The 20,035-nt window shown below is 40.3% G+C and overlaps 1 protein-coding gene across 2 annotated transcripts; it reads right to left on the minus strand.

The window, feature by feature from the left end:
- Positions 1-240: 240 nt before the first annotated feature.
- tti1 (TELO2 interacting protein 1) lies at positions 241-19,856 on the minus strand. 2 transcript variants are annotated; one of them, XM_018675289.2, is made up of 14 exons: positions 19,707-19,856; positions 18,258-18,997; positions 17,480-17,817; positions 17,119-17,380; positions 16,003-16,180; positions 15,151-15,443; positions 13,254-13,670; positions 12,631-12,790; positions 12,159-12,326; positions 11,773-11,924; positions 11,269-11,409; positions 10,199-10,403; positions 1,465-1,552; positions 241-824 (listed from the first exon to the last, which is right to left on the minus strand). In XM_018675289.2, the coding sequence occupies exons 2-14, from the start codon at positions 18,981-18,983 to the stop codon at positions 605-607; spliced, it is 3,348 nt and encodes a 1,115-aa protein (XP_018530805.1). In that variant the 5' UTR covers positions 18,984-18,997; positions 19,707-19,856; the 3' UTR covers positions 241-604. The 2 variants fall into 2 exon arrangements, with proteins under 2 accessions (XP_018530805.1, XP_018530806.1); XM_018675290.2 differs by lacking the exon at positions 19,707-19,856 and adding an exon at positions 19,152-19,681.
- Between the last annotated feature and the right edge of the window lie 179 nt (positions 19,857-20,035).

Consider the following 20,035-nt stretch of genomic DNA (forward strand, 5'->3'; position numbering starts at 1 on the left):
TGTGGCTCAGTGGTGTATTTTTAACAGTTACAGTAGTCAAATGGCAAAACTTTGAGGATTAAGTAAAAAGATCTGTCAAGACATTTGATGCCAGCTTTTCAATACTCAGTCCAACAAAGATTTTCAGTTGTATGTTTTCAGAACTCTGAAATGTGAGGCTGAATAATTCAAACCAGGATAGGTTTAGGGAAATAAGGAATAAGGTATTTCCTCAGAAAATTAAGAAATGAGACGACGTGAGAAAGTGAGTACCAAATATATTTTTTTTACTTACAGTATATGTCAGTGTCTTCACATGCAATGAGAAACACCAGCAATGTCTCTGCATGTCTCTGGATGCAGAGGACCTGTCAGATCTGCTTCCCAGTTTCTACACCTGCAGCAGGAAAGTGAACAACAGCAGAGATGCTTCATTGACATTTTCCCTTTGTACTTTGCTGCTTATCAGGGCCGTGTACACCATGAAGGTTATCACAACTGCATCTGAAGGCTCTTTTTCAGGCACAATTGTTACATTTCCATTCAGTTAATTGACTTTTTGGCGTCAGTGGTTCAATAAGCCGTCTGTTTGAGAGATGAGTCAGTCACATCAATCACCAGCTCATTAGCTGACTGGCTGGTTGACTGTCGAAGCTAACGAGCCAAACTCCTCCTCCAGCAGTTTCAGCACGTTGTCCGAGTACTCGTCTCTCGGCCTGCCCATCCCGCTCAGCTGTACGGGCTGGAGGTCGGGGTGGGGTGGGATGTAGGAGGACGGGCAGTGCAGCTCGTTCAGAGTAAACCAGAAAGTATCCGGATCCACTTGGATTAAGTGTCGGAAAACGCTGTTGGGAGGAGCAAAACGACACGTGGGGAGAGGATTAGCTCTGGGCTGTGATTTGCTAAGGCTAAGGTTCATAATATCTGTGGTGTGGGGGAGAAAAACACCTTCCTGTAATCCAAAGTGACAGACTGAGCAGAACACAGCAGGTTCAGTGGCTTTAGTGTGCTATCCTATAGTTTGACTATAAGCTCATTAACTCAATAGAGGCCACCTTCAGGTCGGTTTCATTACCACCACTGAGGAGGTAACAGACAAGGCTTGGAGAGAATATGCATGGAAAATACAGATATGCTATTCTATCACCCCAGTCCGCAAGTTAAATATAATTCATTGGTCACACTAAAATGTGGTGAAAATCACACCTCATTTAGTCACATGTTTGGACTTGGTGTACTTGGTGGACATTCTGGGAAAAATAATTACAGAGATAGAAAAAAATTTCTAAGGAGTAACAATGATATGTATTAGCTTAACATTTTAAGGATTCCTGCTCTGAATCTTAAAACTAAATGATGGAAATCATCTACGACTGGAAAGAAATAACAGGTAAAATCAACTATGTGAGTGAAAATACTCAGGTCAAGTACTTTAAAATTGGGTAGAGTTTAACACTACTGCATGGGGCTACAGTAAGCAGTTACCTTAGGCAGGCCTCCTGCAGTCGGATGGGTTGTCTGCAGCTCAGGTAGGGCAGACAGGCTTCACAAACAGCATCCAGATCTGCTTCACCTGAGAAAATCAAATACACATACATGCAACCTTTACTGCATTTGTAAAATACATACAGTACATACTTGCCTTGGCAGAAAGATACTGTTATGTAATATATATTCATACATGAAGAAATTTAGTTATGTGGTTACTGCCAAGACCTGTATGAATACCAATGAATGCCATTAAGCACAACAGAAATCAGCCTGGGAAATATCAATACAACACTAACTGTTTATGGTTATTGTTTAGATATGTTGATTTCTTAGTTGTCTGTATAAAACAATGTACAGTGACACTCCTCAAACCAAACTGATCGAATGAACTCAAGATTTAATCACAGTTCACAGCATATGGCACAGCTTGGTAAGATGGTAGATTGGAAAGGGAGGGGGCAGAGGGATAAAAGAGAGGAGAGAGAAAGATGAAAGAGGAAAAAAATAGATCATCTCTGGACTTTACCTTCTCTAACTCCTAATGAGCTGAGAGAAACTGCTGAGATGGCTGAGGAAAAATTTCACAGCAGGCAGTTTCCACATCTCTGGATTTCACACATCTTATTCTCCCCCCCTTTGAGGAGTGGATGTGTTAGAATAGGGTTGCCTCTTTTTTTTCCATCCTTCCATTCATCTTTTTTTTCCCTCACTTCCCGCAGTTTCATGTACACTGACCCACCTGCCTTCGTTCTCTTTTCTCCCCTTGCCTGACTGTATCTTTCATAACCTTGCCAGCTTCTGCTCCCTCTATCCACTTGACTCCCTTCCACTCTTTCATCTCCTCTTCCTATCTCTCTTGCGCTCTCCCTCCATCCTTCCCAGCAGACATTTAGTGATTCCCTAAGCTGCAAACTGGGCTGCCTTTCAAGCCTCATTTCAAAACATGTCTCTCTCCCTCTCTGCTTACTCTATTTGCCAATTCAACCCACAGTCGGCTTGACACAGGCCTGCTCGCTGTGTGTCAAGAATAAAAGCAGCAGTGCACATTTCAGAGTTAAATGGGATTATTTAGCAACTGCTTTTATCCCTTTTCTTCCTCCCTTTCTGGTGCTGCACTCATAGCCTGTAGTCTTTGTGGAATCAAGGTGCTCGGAGGGGAGCAGAGAAGTGAGAAATACTAAAGAGGAAAGGGCCTGGTGTTAGAATTTGCGGTAAAAGAATAACAGGGTGGAATTGGAGCTGAAGCCAGGATTGGAGCTGAAACGTATTATTTGCTTCAGTCAATCCTGTGTTTCTGTCTTTCTCTCTCTGTGACTGAGGCTTGATAATTGGCTTGCTGCAGGCATCCCAGAGGTAAGCTGTAGCCAAATCGGTATTCACATGAGTAAGGCTGCAGCCGCTGACTGTTTCTCTCCTGCTCTTTCACATTCTCCAACACCAAATCTCTCCCTTTCTGATATGAAGGAGAACAGCACAGAGTGTCAGCAATCAAGCAAGATCTTAAAGCACGGACCAGACTATTTCCTTTAATGTGACAGGGTAAAGATTTTTTTCTTTGTTCTACTCATTGATATAAGGGCTGTAACTAAAACATTGGAGGTGAGGGAGTAATGTTGTCTCTTTGTAGTCTCCAGTGGTCATGCAATGGGTTGAAGACTGCTTTTCCACTGTCTAAAGCTACAATACTAGAAGACTATTTTGTATGCAATAAACCAGGTCAAGGATCATTCAATGACCCCTGAAGGTTTTTCTTTTTTAGCCCCAGTTAAATCCTGGTATCATGCACAGATGCTTATGGAACAGAACCACAGCCAGTAGTACTTTATTACACCCAATGTTAATTTGCACTGTAAAGCATAACCTGTGTCCCACAAAACAGCAAGTGCCTGTCCAGACAAAGCTTGACTCACAAAACCAGAAAGTGTTGGTATGCACAAATGTGCAGTTTACCATACAGTACCAACAGCTACAGTCTTCTACAAGATGTGCACAGGCGTGAAACCAGTACCCAACCCATACATGAGAGCTTAAGAACAAGCCTGACCTCAGCTGCCACATTTAAGACACAAACCGGACACACTGTCATATTTCAGTCATTTCTTTTTCTAAGAGATGTTCTTTCTTTCTCACAATAAACAACAGCTCATCTGGGAACAGCTGTTATATAAATGAGACAAACACAAAAAAGCGGAGCAGCCCACCGGGACAAAACACACATAAGTTATGTCAGGTTATAGTCTTTGAGGTAAAGCATCTAACATGCCCTCATCCTGAGGGAAACATGAATGTCTGGTCCAAATTTCATGGTAATCCGTCCAATACTTGATGAGCAATTTCAGTAAAACCCTATGTAAACCATGGCCTCTCTGGGCTTAATGCTGTTATAAATCAACCTCATAGTGGTTCAAGAGGAAAAATCAGGGGATCATCAAAGTCAGGAGACTTCATGTGGGCAACATGGATTTACTGTGTGAGCAAAATGTCATGGTAATCCATGAATAGAGAATAGGGAAAAGAGAACATGGCGTAATGTAGATTCCATGTAGACACTAACACAAACACCAACTGCAGTCTCCAGCAGGACACTACAGCATCTCAAAACAAAAAGAAAACACCTATTCCCCCCAAAAAACATCCAGCACACACTGCAGTTATATCTGTTACCAACCAAACAATTATGCAACATATCTGTAAAGGGGAAATATGTCTCAAACCAGATTTTTATAACCTGTCTAATCGTCGTCATTGCAGCAATGTCGCCATCTTCTCAGACCTCAGTAATTACTCGATAAGTAAAATGTTCTCATAAATGACAGAAATGATGGCCAAAAGCACAAGAATAACTATCAATAATTATTATACAATCATCCTTTAACAAGAAAATGTTGTGTACTGACATTTTTGTCTGCACTCAAATTCCTGCTGTATAATTAATCAATCAGTAAGCCAAGCAGAAGGTCATGTAATTTGTACATGTAATGTGTACATGAACCAAAACAGAATGAAACGATCAATAAAAACCTAACCTCATAGGTGAAAACAAGTTATAATATTTGCTATTCATTCTGGTATTATTTTCAAGTTACAAGTACAAATCTCAACTCATAACACTGCCCAATATAAACAGGCTCCTATAGTAGCTTTTAATGTTTTAAAGATAGTTCCAACTTTAAGAAAAGGTGAACAGTGCTATTTCACTTGAGTATTCCGCTACATTAAATGCATAATTCAAAAGAGGTAATTAAACAGAGGAATATTTTTTTTCAGTGTTGAAGATAAGAGTGCTGGGACTAACCTTTAAATATCTTGACTGGAGCACAAAATGCATTTTCACTACTTTATTAAGAGCGATTTAGATTTAATCATACTTAATTTTATAAATATTAATTTTAAATAAAGAAATTGTGGGGAAAGATTTATAGTTAGAATAAATAAATGAATAAACAAATAAATGTAGAGCCAGGCACATATTAATTCCTACACAGAAGAAACCAGACATCACTGCAAAGGTCAGGTATGATGAGGATCAGACACAGGAAGGGCTTCATATAGAAAGGAATATAAACATGGACAAAAATATGATATGATATACGATATGATCCATTACCCAAGAAATAAATTTACTGACTTCTTTGCAAAACAGGTCGAGAGAATGCAAAGAAACTTTGAGACACAAACACCAGCAGTAAATGTTCACTGAGTTATCTGTGCTCTACATGAAAACCAACAAATCCCAATTTGACAAAATTAAAGTTCTTCATCAAATCCAACCCAATATAAGCCAGTCCTGCTCAGTAATGTGCAACATTGCCACAATGGGTTCAATATGCCACCAAAGACAAAACACTGCGCTGACTAATCAATGCATAAAATAATCAGTGAAATGACTATGGTATTTTTTTAATGATGTAACTTAACTATGCAGCTAATTAACCCATTTAACAAACTTAGTTTGAAGGTTTTTCATCATGATTGACTGGTACATACATTTGGTGGCAGTGACAAGGCAAAACAAATCTAATCTAGTCTAACTAATCACAGTAACAGACTAACACTTCAGGGTGACGACTCAGTCCATGAGGTGCTTTTTAAGTTACTGTAAGAGGGCACTTATTTACAGGAAAGACTAGGAAACACCAAATGTTAAAACACACACCTCTGTTAAAAGATTTACTATATGTGAAATACACTGGTTAATAAAGAGCAATAAAATAAACCCACAGACATCATCATCATTTTTGCCTCTCAAAAATAGATGTTTTCAGTCCTGATTGCCTTTATTCTGATTTTGTTTGAAATACTGTGTTAATATCAAAGCAAGACCCCAGTATGGCACATCAAACCAAACTGTGAACTAAATGTATCTGTACCTGTAATGGTGTGACTGTGGCTCCAGGTTTGGAGAAAAAAACAGGCAAAGATGGGTAGAGAAAGGCAGGGATTTACAACCAGAGCAGCAAAGCTGTTCTGTGGAAACCTGGAGAGATCAACCTGATAGGTTAGCAAATGAGCCTGTGGTTGTTACTGTATGTATTTTTCTGATGGAAAGAAGTACTACAAAGACAAATGCCAGTGCGTTTGCTAGAAGTGTGTTAATTTGTAATAAACATAATGTAGACTGTGTTATATCACAATATATTCTTCAGACACCAGGTTTCTCAATTGTGAACTTGTGGAAACACACAGCTAATATTTTGATATTATTAAAAAATGTAGGAGTAATCCAGAGGAAAAGATGCACATGATGAAAAGTATGAGGTGAGTAAATCTAACTGCAGATGGAGGAATCTCTGTCCATCTGTCTCTTCTAATTTTCTTGACAAACATTCATACAAAGTTTTACTGGATGAGTGGTTCTCGCGAAAACTTCAAACATCACTTTTCTACACGTTAACTGATATGAAGAAAAAGGTGGAGCTATGCTATGAGGGCAGTGCTGGATCCACAGAAAGGCTCATTGACAAAAATCACTGACAAAAAAGCTCCATTTATTTTTTTGTCAGCAGAACAAACTGTAACCACAACATTTAACATATTATCAAATTTTTGTGTCAAATGTGCCTATTTACATGTCCAGCAGACATCAGAGTTGTGTTTCTGGCCTCCTGGCAAATTCCAATATTCAAATATATCAATATTCACTCTCCTTTTTGCTCTGTTTTGGTCTCTACCAACACCAGATGGAAACAGGTGGCTCTTAACAATATACCAATATACCTGACTTGACTTGACTCTTAAGCTGTGAAATGCTGACGCTAGTTAGGGAGGTTAGTTTGTGGGCTCGAAAAACCAAAAACAATGAGCTAAGTGAGGCTAAAAAGCTCTGTGGAGCTGAGGGGAACTGGAAAGTCTGCACAGATGTTGATTCTCTGAGGGTTCATTTAATTAATACATGTAGCAAGCCTGGCATGTTGCTATGGTTACACAATTTCAAGGTTAGTCTATGAAGAACAATAATTTAACTGATGCAACTAACAAGTCAAACTTTTCCAAACTGTACCACATTCAAAGAGGAATGTGTCAGCTGATCTGACATCATCTGATCAGATGGCATATGTTAGAGACACAGGCACACACAGATTCTCTGATGGTGCACTTGATGGCTTTTCTCACCTTTTCTTCACACCACACTCAGCGCCGCAAAGAGTGAAAGCAACGACACTGACTACCATGACGGGCACTGTGAGATGAGTGGTTAGAGTGCAAAAGTTTACTGCCTGCCCAGGTCAGCATTTATTCCAGACATTGTCCTCTGCCTCCAATTCCAGTGGCACCACCTCTCCATTACAGCTGCTGGGTCATCTCTGTCACACCAGACCTGTTCCCACCCACTATGAACCCAAACCGCAGACCCCTAACTATACAGAAACTGACACTGACCTCACTGAACATCTCAAGAACAACCCAACGATTCCAACTCACAGATTTTCACAAGGCTGTGCAGTATGTATGAGTGTGGGTTTATTCATTATTATATTCATTATTGATGCTGAATGTATGAATGCTGCCTGAGTAAGGTGAAATATTGTTCTTTATTGATTTTCACCAGCTCTGTTTAATCTGGTTTTCACAGAGATTTCATATCCACTCACATCTGCCCTGCTGTAGACTGCAGCAGTTTACAGTAAACAAGGTCCTCCTGTGATGACGGCAGTTCAGATATGCTTCACATAATGGAGAGTAGAGAGAACATACACACACAAGCTGTTTTTTACACTGTGAATGGTATTTTTTTTTAACTAATTTCTTTAGAAATGTAAAATGTTACCATTTTCCCCATTCTTTGTCAAGTTTGAATTTCCTGATCACTTTCCTTATTACTGCTGATCTTGCTGTTGGTCCTGGGGAGTGCTGCAGACAGCCATGCTATCTCTGTGACACATGGTGTCACCAGCCGCTAACTTTTCATCCCTCAATGATGAGCTTCAGCAGGAGGGTGTAACATGTGTTGCCTTCACCCCATCACCAAGGTGACCAGGCTGGAGAAACCGCACCACCACGCTAAATCAAATCCCATGTTTCTGTGGTGGTGGATGGAATGGATGGATGGTCCACCCACTTTGATCAGATTTTTATTCAGATTTGTGGATTTTTAAAATCTGATTATTATTTTTTTTAAATTTCAAAAAACCCTGTCCTGTGAATCAGAGCTGTACTGATTTATCACTGCTAAAAACCAAACAGCCAGCTCTTGAGTACTCACTGTCCTTGGAAACTAGAATTGATTGCAATTACTACTTAATAAAAAAAGACCATTTTCACTGTAATCCTCATCACTGATTGCAACCGCCACTTCCTATTGTAGGTGATGAGCATGGCATTGTTAGAAAAAACACTTCTCCACTCAAATTTGCACAAACACTGTAAGCTAAATGGCCAAAATAGAGGGGAAAAGTGGCCTCACACTACATTAAGACACTCTTAGTTCCACTTTAAGTTCTGTGTTTCCCCTTGAGTATTTAGCAGTGTTGGAAAATTGGAACAATCAGATCCCAATATGACTGTAACAGGGATGTCACTGCTTAATGAACATAATGACTGATGAGAAATTAGACAGGCAGCTCATAATTACATCACTGGTAACACACTGGCACTGTGGCCCCCGGCCACTCAGAATGAACATTTTTCGTTATGATAACAAAACTACATTGAGCACAAAATACACAACTCTAAAAAAACATTACATTTCTGAGCCAATCAATTAAAGATCTCTTTTTCTTGTAGTGTCTTGACTCGCTGATTGCTGTGCAGATTTAACAGCATCTCTTACTTAATTGTTCTTGAGGGAGAACACTTGCTTGTAGCAGTAACTGTGTGTGCAAGTATTCATTTCAGTAGACTCCTGCTCTCTCAGTTGGCTACGCATGTTGAATTCAAGCAATGCCACAGCCTCAAGGTCTTTTTAGTCATGAAACCATATTGTGTATTGTGTGACTTTATATACAACAGTAATTGCTGCATATTGTAATGAACAAGATGTGCCTGGATGTAACCTGCATTATTAACTAAGGAAGGTAAATAAAAACAATACATGATTCAAAACCTCAGTGAAAAATCTGACAGGGTGTTGACTGATGAAAACTGTTGCCTCCTCTCAAATACAAGAACTCAAAACACGCCAAAAAGAAACTTTATGTAATGGTATCCATGAAGGGATGCACTGAATTTTAAGTTTCAACAATCAAATTTTCAAGATGCAACATTGGACTGTGTCTTCAGGGCATCATTATAAATCAGAGCAGAGGAATTGAGATGCACTAACTCATGGTAAGGTTCCTCTGCCTGGTTTTCACTGTTATACAAAACTGCCATCTTGTGGTGAAAAGAGTCACAGTGTTCCCTGAGGGCAATCTGATGGACGCCTGATGTCTTGATCCTGTTAAAGTTAAGTTGAGTTGAGTGCGTGTGCGTGTGTGTGTGTGTGTGTGTGTTAGCCTTTTTGCTGCACTATTACCTGGATGCAGAAAATCTCCACCAGTTTCAATATAACGAAAACAAAACCACAGCTACATTTTGAAGAAATAACCCACATACAACAGAAAAAAATGAAAATGTGCCTATTGGTAAAATAGTTCATATGTAATTAATTTTCAAAGTGAAACAAACAAGGTACTTCAACAACAACGTAAATATGTAAACTACTTGCGTAAAGAAGTGAACATGCTTGCCTGCTTTTCAGGTGTGGATGGGAATATTTTTTCACTTTGGACAGAGTCATTTGAGTGTTTCCCCCTGATCTAGTCATTATGCTAAGTTAGGCTGACATCCTGACTCCAGCTCTGTACTTCACACAAAAACACAAAATGACTCTTTCAGGAAAAAAGCTAATAAGTGTGTTTCCCAAAATGCTGAACTATTCCTTAAATGCAGAAGTATAGGAGGTTATAGGCCAAATACCGTACTTAAAACTTGTAATGTCATATCCTGTATGGTGATTTCTTTTATAAATAATGCTGTTTCTTGACTTTGAGCACAGTTCTACTCTGGTTATTCAACAGAGCTATCATTATACACACATTTGTACAGAGGTAGTCTATCCTCAGTGTGTTCTTGCTTAAATGGACATAATTTTACAACCACCTTTATTAATGAACCTGCCAAACCAGGGCTAAGAACAGTTCTTACCTCATATAATTATCGTTATATTATGGATCATACCAGGTATAATCATACACAATGATACAGTATGTCATGTCCTGTGTGTGCATCTGTGTTTCTGTTCTCTTACCCAAGTCCAGCCTTTGGCAGAGTGAGCCCAGCCCCTGCAGTACAGCCAGCTGCAGTTTGTAGGCCACAGTGTGTGAGTAGACAGGTCCGGCCTTGGCGCTGATCGGAGCCTGTCGTGCCAGCGACGAGCTCAGCTTAGGAAGAACCTCTTTAGAAACCCTTCTCCTCAGGAAGTCGCCACACGTCTCACCCAGTGTACACAGCACCTGGCGGAGAGACTCAGCATGTAATGTGCATATGTAGCAAGTTGTCAAAATGTAAATAAAATGTCCCTGTAGTGTGTCCATCAAAACAAAAGAAAAAACAAAAGAAAAACCTGACAAATAAGACTGTTTTATCCCCTGGATGAACCACAGATTGCCAGCAGTAATGCTGAGTGACTACATGACATTTACAAACTAATTATGTCTGATGACGAAAGAAACAAGAAACAGTCTAACTAAACACAGGCTTTGACAAGTAGAATAATTTACAGTGACACACTGAATCACCTGACACCTGTGCTTTAAGAAAAGATCACAAAAAACACTCTGATCTTCATTCATCAGGAAATTTTCAACCTCTGTGATTTTCTCAAATCGCCAGGTCTGGAAAGACAATTCACAACAACTAAATGATTTTCCTGTCTTGTTAGTTTAAATGGTTTTTTTTGTTGTTGTTTTTTTTTAAATGATTCACAGAATTACAAACAATGAAACAACCTACCAGTGTGCATCACAGCTATTTCATAATCACACCCTTTGATTGATTTAATATAGGGACTCTTCAATATAATATGCAATATATATATAATAATATGTAATAAATTCATCATATATGTAGTCAGACCTGTTCAGCTGCTGCACATAATGACTTGATCCTACATCACATTTAACAGATATTTAATAATTGTTACTGTAACTTGTTGTGTTCTTTTTCACAATATCAAGTTGCAGATGTTCTGAAATGATCAACCAACACATTAAATCAAGCATTAAAATTTTCTTTCTCAAAGATCTAAAAGAGGAAAAGGTTTTTTTAACACTCCTTAGTACAACTAATTAAATGAGAGACCAGACTTGTTTTCTGTACCCTGAAGGCTCTGAGGACTGCTAAAGGGTCATCAACTGTCAGTCTCTGTAGAAGGGCAGGCCAGCAGCGATGGGCCATGGGCAGCAGTTCATTTTCTTTCTCACTCAGGACACACACACAAAGCTCCAGTACGTCCAATACCTTAGGACAAAAAATAACACAATATATATACAGTATATTGTATACAACAATGTGTTAATAGTGTGAGAATGAAACATACATGTGTAGCTTTTCGATGATGAGGACTCTCTCTACAGTTTCAGTGGCTTAGATCTAACAAACAATTGAACATGAGATCAGCATCCAGGGACACATGAAACTCTGTTGGCCCATGTGTGGCTGAGTGATTTATCACACTAACGCAAAGCAGAGACAAAACTAATGGCTCTCTATAGTATCTAATGATGAAAAGGTTCCTGTTCAATTTTTAACAATCCTCACTAGGGTTATTATCATCAAAACTAAAGGTCCTCTTCACACTACATTACTCTAAAGACACGGTACCTTGAGTCGGACCCTGAGGCTGGGATCGGACAACAGATGGATGCAGCGTTCCATAACATCTTTAGTGATGCTGAGGTGGGAGGGAAGCTCTGCTTTCATATCAGGACCTCCAGTGTCTTCAATGTCCTCACACTCCGTGGGAGGAGGAACCTCTGGAAGGACAGTGAATGTGCAGGTCAGTGATGGGTCAACCCAGTCAAAACTCAGTGTTGTTGTTGGCATCTTATATTTCCTGCTTTATTGTTATTCATACTGTATACTCTGTCACCATATCCTGGATCCCCTACTGATAAGATCAATCTAATATAACCTGCACTACACTGTGCAAGCTGTACTGCAATGAAACATAAATCTCCTGTTTCACCAAGGGACAGACTTCATATTACCAAGGTCCTCAGGATTGTCCTCCTCTATTCCAATGCCCTCTGCCAGCTCTTTCTGTTTACGGTAATCCAGCAGGAACTGGCAGACGTTGAGGACTTCCTGTTCTGTGGAGGTCTGCTTGGGTCTGGCAGACTCACAAGTCCTTTTACCGCTGAAGGGAAACCACCTCACTGAAAGAGTACAATAAAGCAAAATGACAACAATGACACACAAACATAGGTTAGGTTTTTTCCTGGCACTTTTTTCTTGGATTTTTCAGCCTGAAAAAGCTCAAGGGTGTCATTTGTTTTTAATGTTTTAGTGGTTTTTCATTTTTCTACCTTTGTGAAAAAACGCAGTTCTCAACTCTGTGATCTGACCTTTAAAGGATTGTGAAAGGGCCAATAAAATGGGATCACAGGATACAGTATGGAGTGTCATTTTGATTCCCCACCACATGTAATAAGTAAGTTGACATCACTTTTGAAAGCTCACCCAGTGCCTTCATCAGCGCGTGCAGCACAGTGCAGAAAAGAGCAGCTGTGTGGTCATAGCTGAGATCCAGAGCCATCAGCACATCCTGAACGATGTCCCCGATCAGAGGCAGCAGGCTGCAGTCAGAGTGAGTCAACATCACTGTCAACACCCGTGGAGCCTGGCCAACAAGATGGGAATATGATTAAATACATGTTCAGGGCCCAACAAACCTCTGCAGACCCACGCACCCTTCACCTGGAGGAAAAACCCCAGAGGTGTGGACTCGAATCACACGACTCAGAGTCAAACTCAAGTCCTGAATCTGATCACTGTAGACCTAACCTCACAAAATCAGACTTGGATTTTACCACCACTGACTCACAGTGTCACTAAACTTTAGCCCTGACTTGGATTAACTTGATTTCATTGCTAAACCCAAAAATAAAAAATACATGGATTCTGAATCAGTCCAACAGCAGCTGCCAACCAGCAGACAAATATTACATACTGTAATTGCATACAGTAGTATACTGTACAGCATACATACAGATACTCTAATATTTTGCTTCTGAATATAACACAGTTTATTTAAAACACATTTTTAAAGCATCCAGTATAATCCCTGTGCATTAGTGCTTCACCTGTGGATGCTGGCTGAGCCTGTGCAGGTTGAGGGAGATGTCATTGAGCAGGTAGTCTGAGTTCTCATTGATCAGCTCCTTCAAGGAGGGGTAACCACAGGCTTTACTGATGTCCCACATGGAGCCCAGCGCTGCCTGGCTGACCAGTAGTGTCTCCTCCCCAGCCTTCTCCAGCACAGGGTATAGTGATGTCATCAACAGGGGACGAAAGTCACACCCCAGGGCCTTAGAAAAGCAAGCGATGCCCTCGAGCTGGATGCAGAGCTGCCAGATGTTGCTGTTGAGCTGGTGGATTGTTGAAGTGGGTGATGAGGGAGACGGGAAGCCAAATGACGATGTAATCACTTGGAGAGAGTTTGCATTAATGTTGCTGACATCACTGTTGGATATGGAGAGGAGTCTGGGTGGGCTGAGCAGCTACAGAAAGACAGAAGACAAATGTCAGTGTCATGCGTTATACAGCTTTTCTAATTGTAATTAGGTGAAGGATTAACTAGCAAGGAGGATATTTCTTCCAAGAAACTTAAAGGTACAATGTGGAGTTTTGACACTAGTGTACAAGCATATTGTTAAATAGTATTAGTGCAGATGTGATCCAAAATGGTCACAACTCTGTGATCATCAGTTGGTGGTAGTAGAGTGCAAAGAAATGCAATGCATTGATGTTGAAGCATTAATATTAGCCATCAGTCCTGTCGTATCAGAAAAGAGTACAAACAGTGGCTGTGCTAACTTTTCTCATACAATAGTTTGTCAACAGTGATGTCAACATAAACAGTTGGTTGCCTGTAGTTTCTACCATTTTCCTGTTTATCCTGTATACCATTTATGAACGTAAATTATCTGACTTGAAGGAGGAACCTAAGACAGTCTCTACAGTGGCCAAAACTTCCTTCTAACTAATGTGTATTTCTGTGCTTAGAATCCTTTTTAATTGGTAGTGTGTCTCCAGAGACACATTATCGCTGACAATGAAAAACTGCAAGTTTATCTACAAGCTAACACAGTGCTGCCATTATTTTCAGGGCCCTGCTGGTTGGAGGCCCTGAAATATTTTCCTTTTCTGTCAGCTCAATAACCCAGCCTTGAAAGCTCTGAGCAGCTGAAACCCTAGAGCAGCTCCCTCCTCTGCTCAGTCTGTTAAGGCATGAGAGCACACAGCGATCAGTCCGAGGCCATGCTGTGAACAAAGTGTGGATGTGTATCTCAATAATGCCTGGAGCACTTAGTTTGCAGTGAAGTGAATCAAATTTAAATGCAGAGAGAGTTGTGGAATATGGGCTGGAAACAGCAGTTTAATATCACACTTGAGTAAGAAATATTGACAGAATACAAAATGAGTATGTAAAATTCTAGATATATTCATATGCATTCAGAATATCATTCCATGAAGAGTGGGATCATCGATTTCACGTGATGATCATTCACAGAGAGTTTGCTGATGAGCACATTTATCTGATGATGATGCAATATTCATAACTCATTAATCACATTCCATTGCCATGTCAAACTTTAAATCATCAAAGCACATTGAAGGAGAAACTCAACATTTTGGGAAATAGACTTTGCTTTTGCTTTCTAAATTAAATATGAAGCTAGAGCCAGCAGAAATAGTTACAGTATGTAACTCCTTGTAACAACCACAAGGTGTCTGTTTTGCATTTCGATTTTTGCAAATATTGAACAGTATCAACCGTTAATGTTACTGGTGCTGGGAGACCAATTTTATACCTTTGGACAGTTTCCTTCCACTTCCAGCCCTTATGCTAAGCTAAGCTAATCAATTGCTGGCTGTAACTTTGAAATAAGCATACAGACATAAGACTGATACCAAACTTTTGTCCAGAGTAAAACCCTTGACAAAACCTTAACACTGCAGGACTGAAACTATCCTCACCTGTTGGTCCTGTCGGTCTCTGTCTGTCTCCTCACTGACAGTAATCAAGTGCCAGTTGTTCAGACTGATGTATTCTTCCATGACAGACACCACTGCTTCTGTAAGGTCTTCCTTGGTGGCAGAGCGTTCACGACCTTCACCCTCCAAACCCTGATTCTCTGCTGCCATGGTGATGGCTGCGGCACCCCTGATAATCTCGTTTAGTACCATGGCAGCTTGCTTTCTGTATGCTGAAGACTGGCGATACAGATCCAGAAAGTGATCAGTCAGCAAGTAAATGTTGCCATAGTAACCTAAAGATAGAAAGAGCAAACATTTTTTGTATAAGTTATATTTCTGGCAAAACTGTCAAAGATGTCAATGTCAACTGTAAACATACATGGTAGGCACAAAATGTAGCCTGCTTTAAAGGTGCTTCATCAAAGTTTTTGCTATAGCTACATTGTCAGTGTTAGCATTAACATATGTTTACTTACCAGTCTAGAGGAAACTTTACAAGTTCAGCATAAAACCTCATTTGTTTACTCACGAAGAGCTGTCTTAACTTGTTTTGCTTGCATTTCAATCAGTTCTTTACCTCTAATTAAGGCAGCACGCTAAGCAGCTAGACCTGCCAGTGCTGTCCTGAGGGTGTATTCTAACCTCTTGTAAACACAATGATGGCTGAAGCCGAAGCTGAATGCTAACAGTGGCTATGTAGTGATAGCAAAACCTTACATAGAGCACCTTTAATCCATAGTATTCCTATCATTGTTCAAAACTGACAGTAAATCAACTTAACTAGTTTTATTTTCTTTTATCTTGATTTTGACATAGCCCATCCCTCACGTTAATAGTGAGCAGTGTTCATACCTAATGTCCGACAGATCTCCATGAGCACAGACAAGATCTTCTCATCAGTGAAGTAGAGAAAATGCTTCCTCTGTATATGAGCAGTGTAGGAATCAGGAGAGGTTGAACTTGTTTCTATGGTGGAGCTGTAACTTCTTTCTTCTACAATGGAAACGTCCATCACATCCAGCTCCAGCACCTGTAAGGGCATACAGAAGTGTTTGTTGTGTTTTTGACAACTTATGATTTAAGATGAATTGTAACTTCCTCTCAACTGTGGTTTCAAGTTTGCTGCCATGATAGACAAGGGCAAGAAAGCAGACAAAGTCAAACACCATGTAGAGTCTGATATGAAACTACAAATTATTATTATTTATTATTTAATTATTATTATGCTTAAATACTGTGTGCTGTGAAAATTCCAAATAATCAAAATGTATTATGAATATTCTTCATAGTCCCCCTGTTATCTGGAAAGACTCTGGACAGAACACAGAGATGGAAAGTCCCCATAATATCATATGATAATCTCACTGTTGAGTAGCTACAATCATTTGTTATTTGAGCATTTGTTACATGATAAATTAAAACTATAATGTGAATAAAGTAAGAAGGTATAAATACAATACTAATGACTAAGAAATACCATAAGAATAAATGATCAAACGATCATAGTAAAGTTACATACAATAATCCAAGAATTAAACCATGTTATAGGAATGCATTGACCTGACATGCCTCAACGTTATGGCTCTGATAGTTTTTACAGATCAGGTATTAGCCATAATATGATCATATGATATGATTTTGAATAATGTGACACATCTCCTGCTAAATTCATGAAATGTTTTTGCCATAATCAACAACAAATTTCACATTTAGACTTGATATTTTCAAGTTCACAGAAGTGGAATCAGTTCTTAGTTGGGAATGAAATACAAAAACAGATACATATGCTGTTTAACTATGGTACAGGGACAATCTTACACAAAGTTTCACAATGTTTCAACTTCATTACCACTGGCTTTATACACCCTGTCAGCACATACTGTCACCCAGTACCACAGTGAAACTACAAGCCACCATGTGTTTGACCAAGAGATATGATTCTAATAGATTGTTCTTTACAAACATTACCTGCATCAAGGCTATGGAAATCCTCTCCAGATGTGCAGCTGAGTTCAGCACCACAGAGACAAGTGGTCCCAGGACTTTTAAGTAACCAAGAAACACATTGAGGACAAACAGTTTCTTCTGGTCATCAGAGGTCCTCATCAGTCTGGGCAGGGAGGTGGCCAAAGAGTGGAGATTCTCTGAGAGCACGTCAGTGAAGGTCTGAGCACTGCTGCTGCTACAGCTCTGATTCCTCTGTGATACCTCTCTGAGAACAACCTGACACCTAGAAGAGAGAAGACATGATGAGTTTCAATAAACATCTTGTATGAATTAGTTGGGGTTTTCTTTTTTTCCCTCACACAAAATGTAAACTAAATCAAACCTCTCTCTGACTCTAGGCTCCTCATCATTGACTGCTCCCACCAGTGCTTCCAGTAGCTGCCCAACACACTCTCCTAGTGACTGACTACACCTGTCCAGCAGGTGGTCAGCCAGCTCCACCAGCTCCAGCCGAACCCTCCAGTGCTGGTGGGCCGAGGTGCAGGAGACAATCTTCTTCAGCAGCACTGACAGTTTCCCTGCTGTGCTCTTCACCCAGTCCTGTGTCCGATGGACCACCAGCTGTGCAATCTTACCCAGGTCTGGTGAGGGAGTCTTCCAAGGCTCACTGGCCTGAAGCTGGGCATCCTCCATGACGAGCCCCACAGCCCTGGACCAAACCTGAAGGAGATTGAGTGAAGAGACATGATGATATGGCATGAACAAATTGCTGCATTACATTTTACAAGGACATAATCACCTTTTATTCCACTTTGTAGTTGCGTGGTTACTTTGCCATCACCCCACAAACAAATTGCAATCCTACCATGTTAGAGTGTCATTCAGTAATTTTCCAAATAGTAATAATACAACTATGAGTACTGCTTAAGTATTTATGTCATTTATGAATCAAAAAAGCAGATCATTGCTTGGCTTTTCTCTCTTTTAATATCATTGAGTATTGAAATCGAGTATCTCTTTGTTTCAACAATGACAATAATCTTTATTATTGCAGCCTTTATAGTATATAATAATATCTATGACAGTAAATGTTTATATATACTTGTGTGACACAAGACTGAATACAGATTAACAGCTGAGAGAGACTGTCAGTACTGTACCTTGATGGCCCTGACTGTAACTGCATGGCCTTGTCTCAGATCTCCAGTAATGATCCTGGCTACAGCCATCGTGATCCCAGGTAAGAATGAAGCCATGGTGCTGCCCATAGTTCGTCGCTCCTCTAAGGATGGGACGACGTGGTCCTGAGAGCAGTCACACTGCACAGTCAAAGCCTGGAGGCACTTCAGCGCTGCTGCCTGTACATCCCGAGATTTCTCCTTCTCTCCCAAAGCCAGCAGCAGTGATATGGCAGCTCCCACCCCAGGCAGCATTATCGGTTCAAAGAGTCTGAAAACTATATCACCGTAAGCAGCATGAAGCAGGGCGTCCAGGCACCTCAGCACAGCCAGTTTCAGCTCCTCTGATGTATCTGCAGGTTTCCCAGGATCAGCTGGAGAGCAGAGGCAGAGACAGAGCTCTGAGAGGAGGTCACAGAGGGTCTCCCAGCTCTGGACACACGTGTTCTCCAGGACGTAGCTCATGGCCTCGGTCACAGCCCGCACCAATTTCTCCTTCTTGGGCCCAGGGACTTTAAGGACAAAGCGAAGAGGGAAGAGGACATACTCTTGGAGCTGCTGCAATGTTGCATCATTCACCTCTTTTAACTGGCCACTCAGTGTCTCCACATTGGTCACAGTTGGTTCCCGGGTCAGCAGGACACAGGCTGGGCGCAGGTAGGCAAAAGCGATCTTTGGATCACTGATCTGAGCCATGGTTGGAGGCATCACAGCAGGGGTCACTTCAGTGAAGGAGAATGAGAAGGGAAATGAAAATAAGATGAAGTAATTACACATCTTTGCAATTACTGTACACAAAACTGAAATGAATGTGTTCTTAAAGCCAAAACAATTTATCACTTTGTCATCGTGATTAAATCTATAATGGTCACCTACCATGTTGACTGGTAACTTCTTAAGATGACATTCGAAAGTGTTGTCCAATTATCTAATTTTGAACACTGAAAATATTCCTGGCTAGTAACCGGACCATCCTTGGCTGGAAAACTAAAAACTTGTTGTTGTGTAAAAACTTAATTGTGTCAGTGAGTGAGGATATAACGGGTTAAGAAAGTTAAGAAAATAAAAACCAATAAAAGGTTGGAAATGTTGCCATTTCACTCCTAAATGTTGGCAAGGGAGAAGAATGAAACCCATCATAAGTTACTACTTTGTTTGTCACCAACAGTATTGATGGCTGTGGTCGGTAAAATTATTGTCTTCTGACTCTCCTCTGACAACTGGTTTCGGGTTTGTTGTACCAAACAGTACTAGGTTAGCTAAATGCAATGTTGTTTTTGAATCCTATCATTATCAATCAACTGCTAATAGTGATATGACAGACAAACAACAAGAGCATGTCTGTAGAGTAACAGCGGATGTGGTGTGTTAGCTGACAGCATCCTGCTGCTGAAGGTGCACTGTGGTACCAACAACAAACAGACCGCCTACCTTCACATTACTGCTGATGGCGACTCACTGCGCGGAACAATAAGTCCAAAGAATAGACTTTATTCAAAGCAGAAAAATTATAAAAAAAAAACCCCACGCTGATGAAGTTGATGAACTCTCGCTAAACCTAACGTCACGATTCTGCGTCAGCGACGCACATCTCTGACGTAACATATGTATAAAGCAAGAGTTTTTGGGGGTTAGACGGGTTGTCTTCAAAATAAAAGAACAGAAAGTTTCGACGTGAGAAGAAAAAAATGAACCAAAATTTATAATGAACGATGCTTTCACAGTAGAAGCGTGTGAATTTAGTCACGCCAATGAAATAT

This window comes from Lates calcarifer, linkage group LG6, assembly GCF_001640805.2.
Source record: "Lates calcarifer isolate ASB-BC8 linkage group LG6, TLL_Latcal_v3, whole genome shotgun sequence".
Lineage (NCBI taxonomy): Eukaryota > Metazoa > Chordata > Actinopteri > Centropomidae > Lates > Lates calcarifer.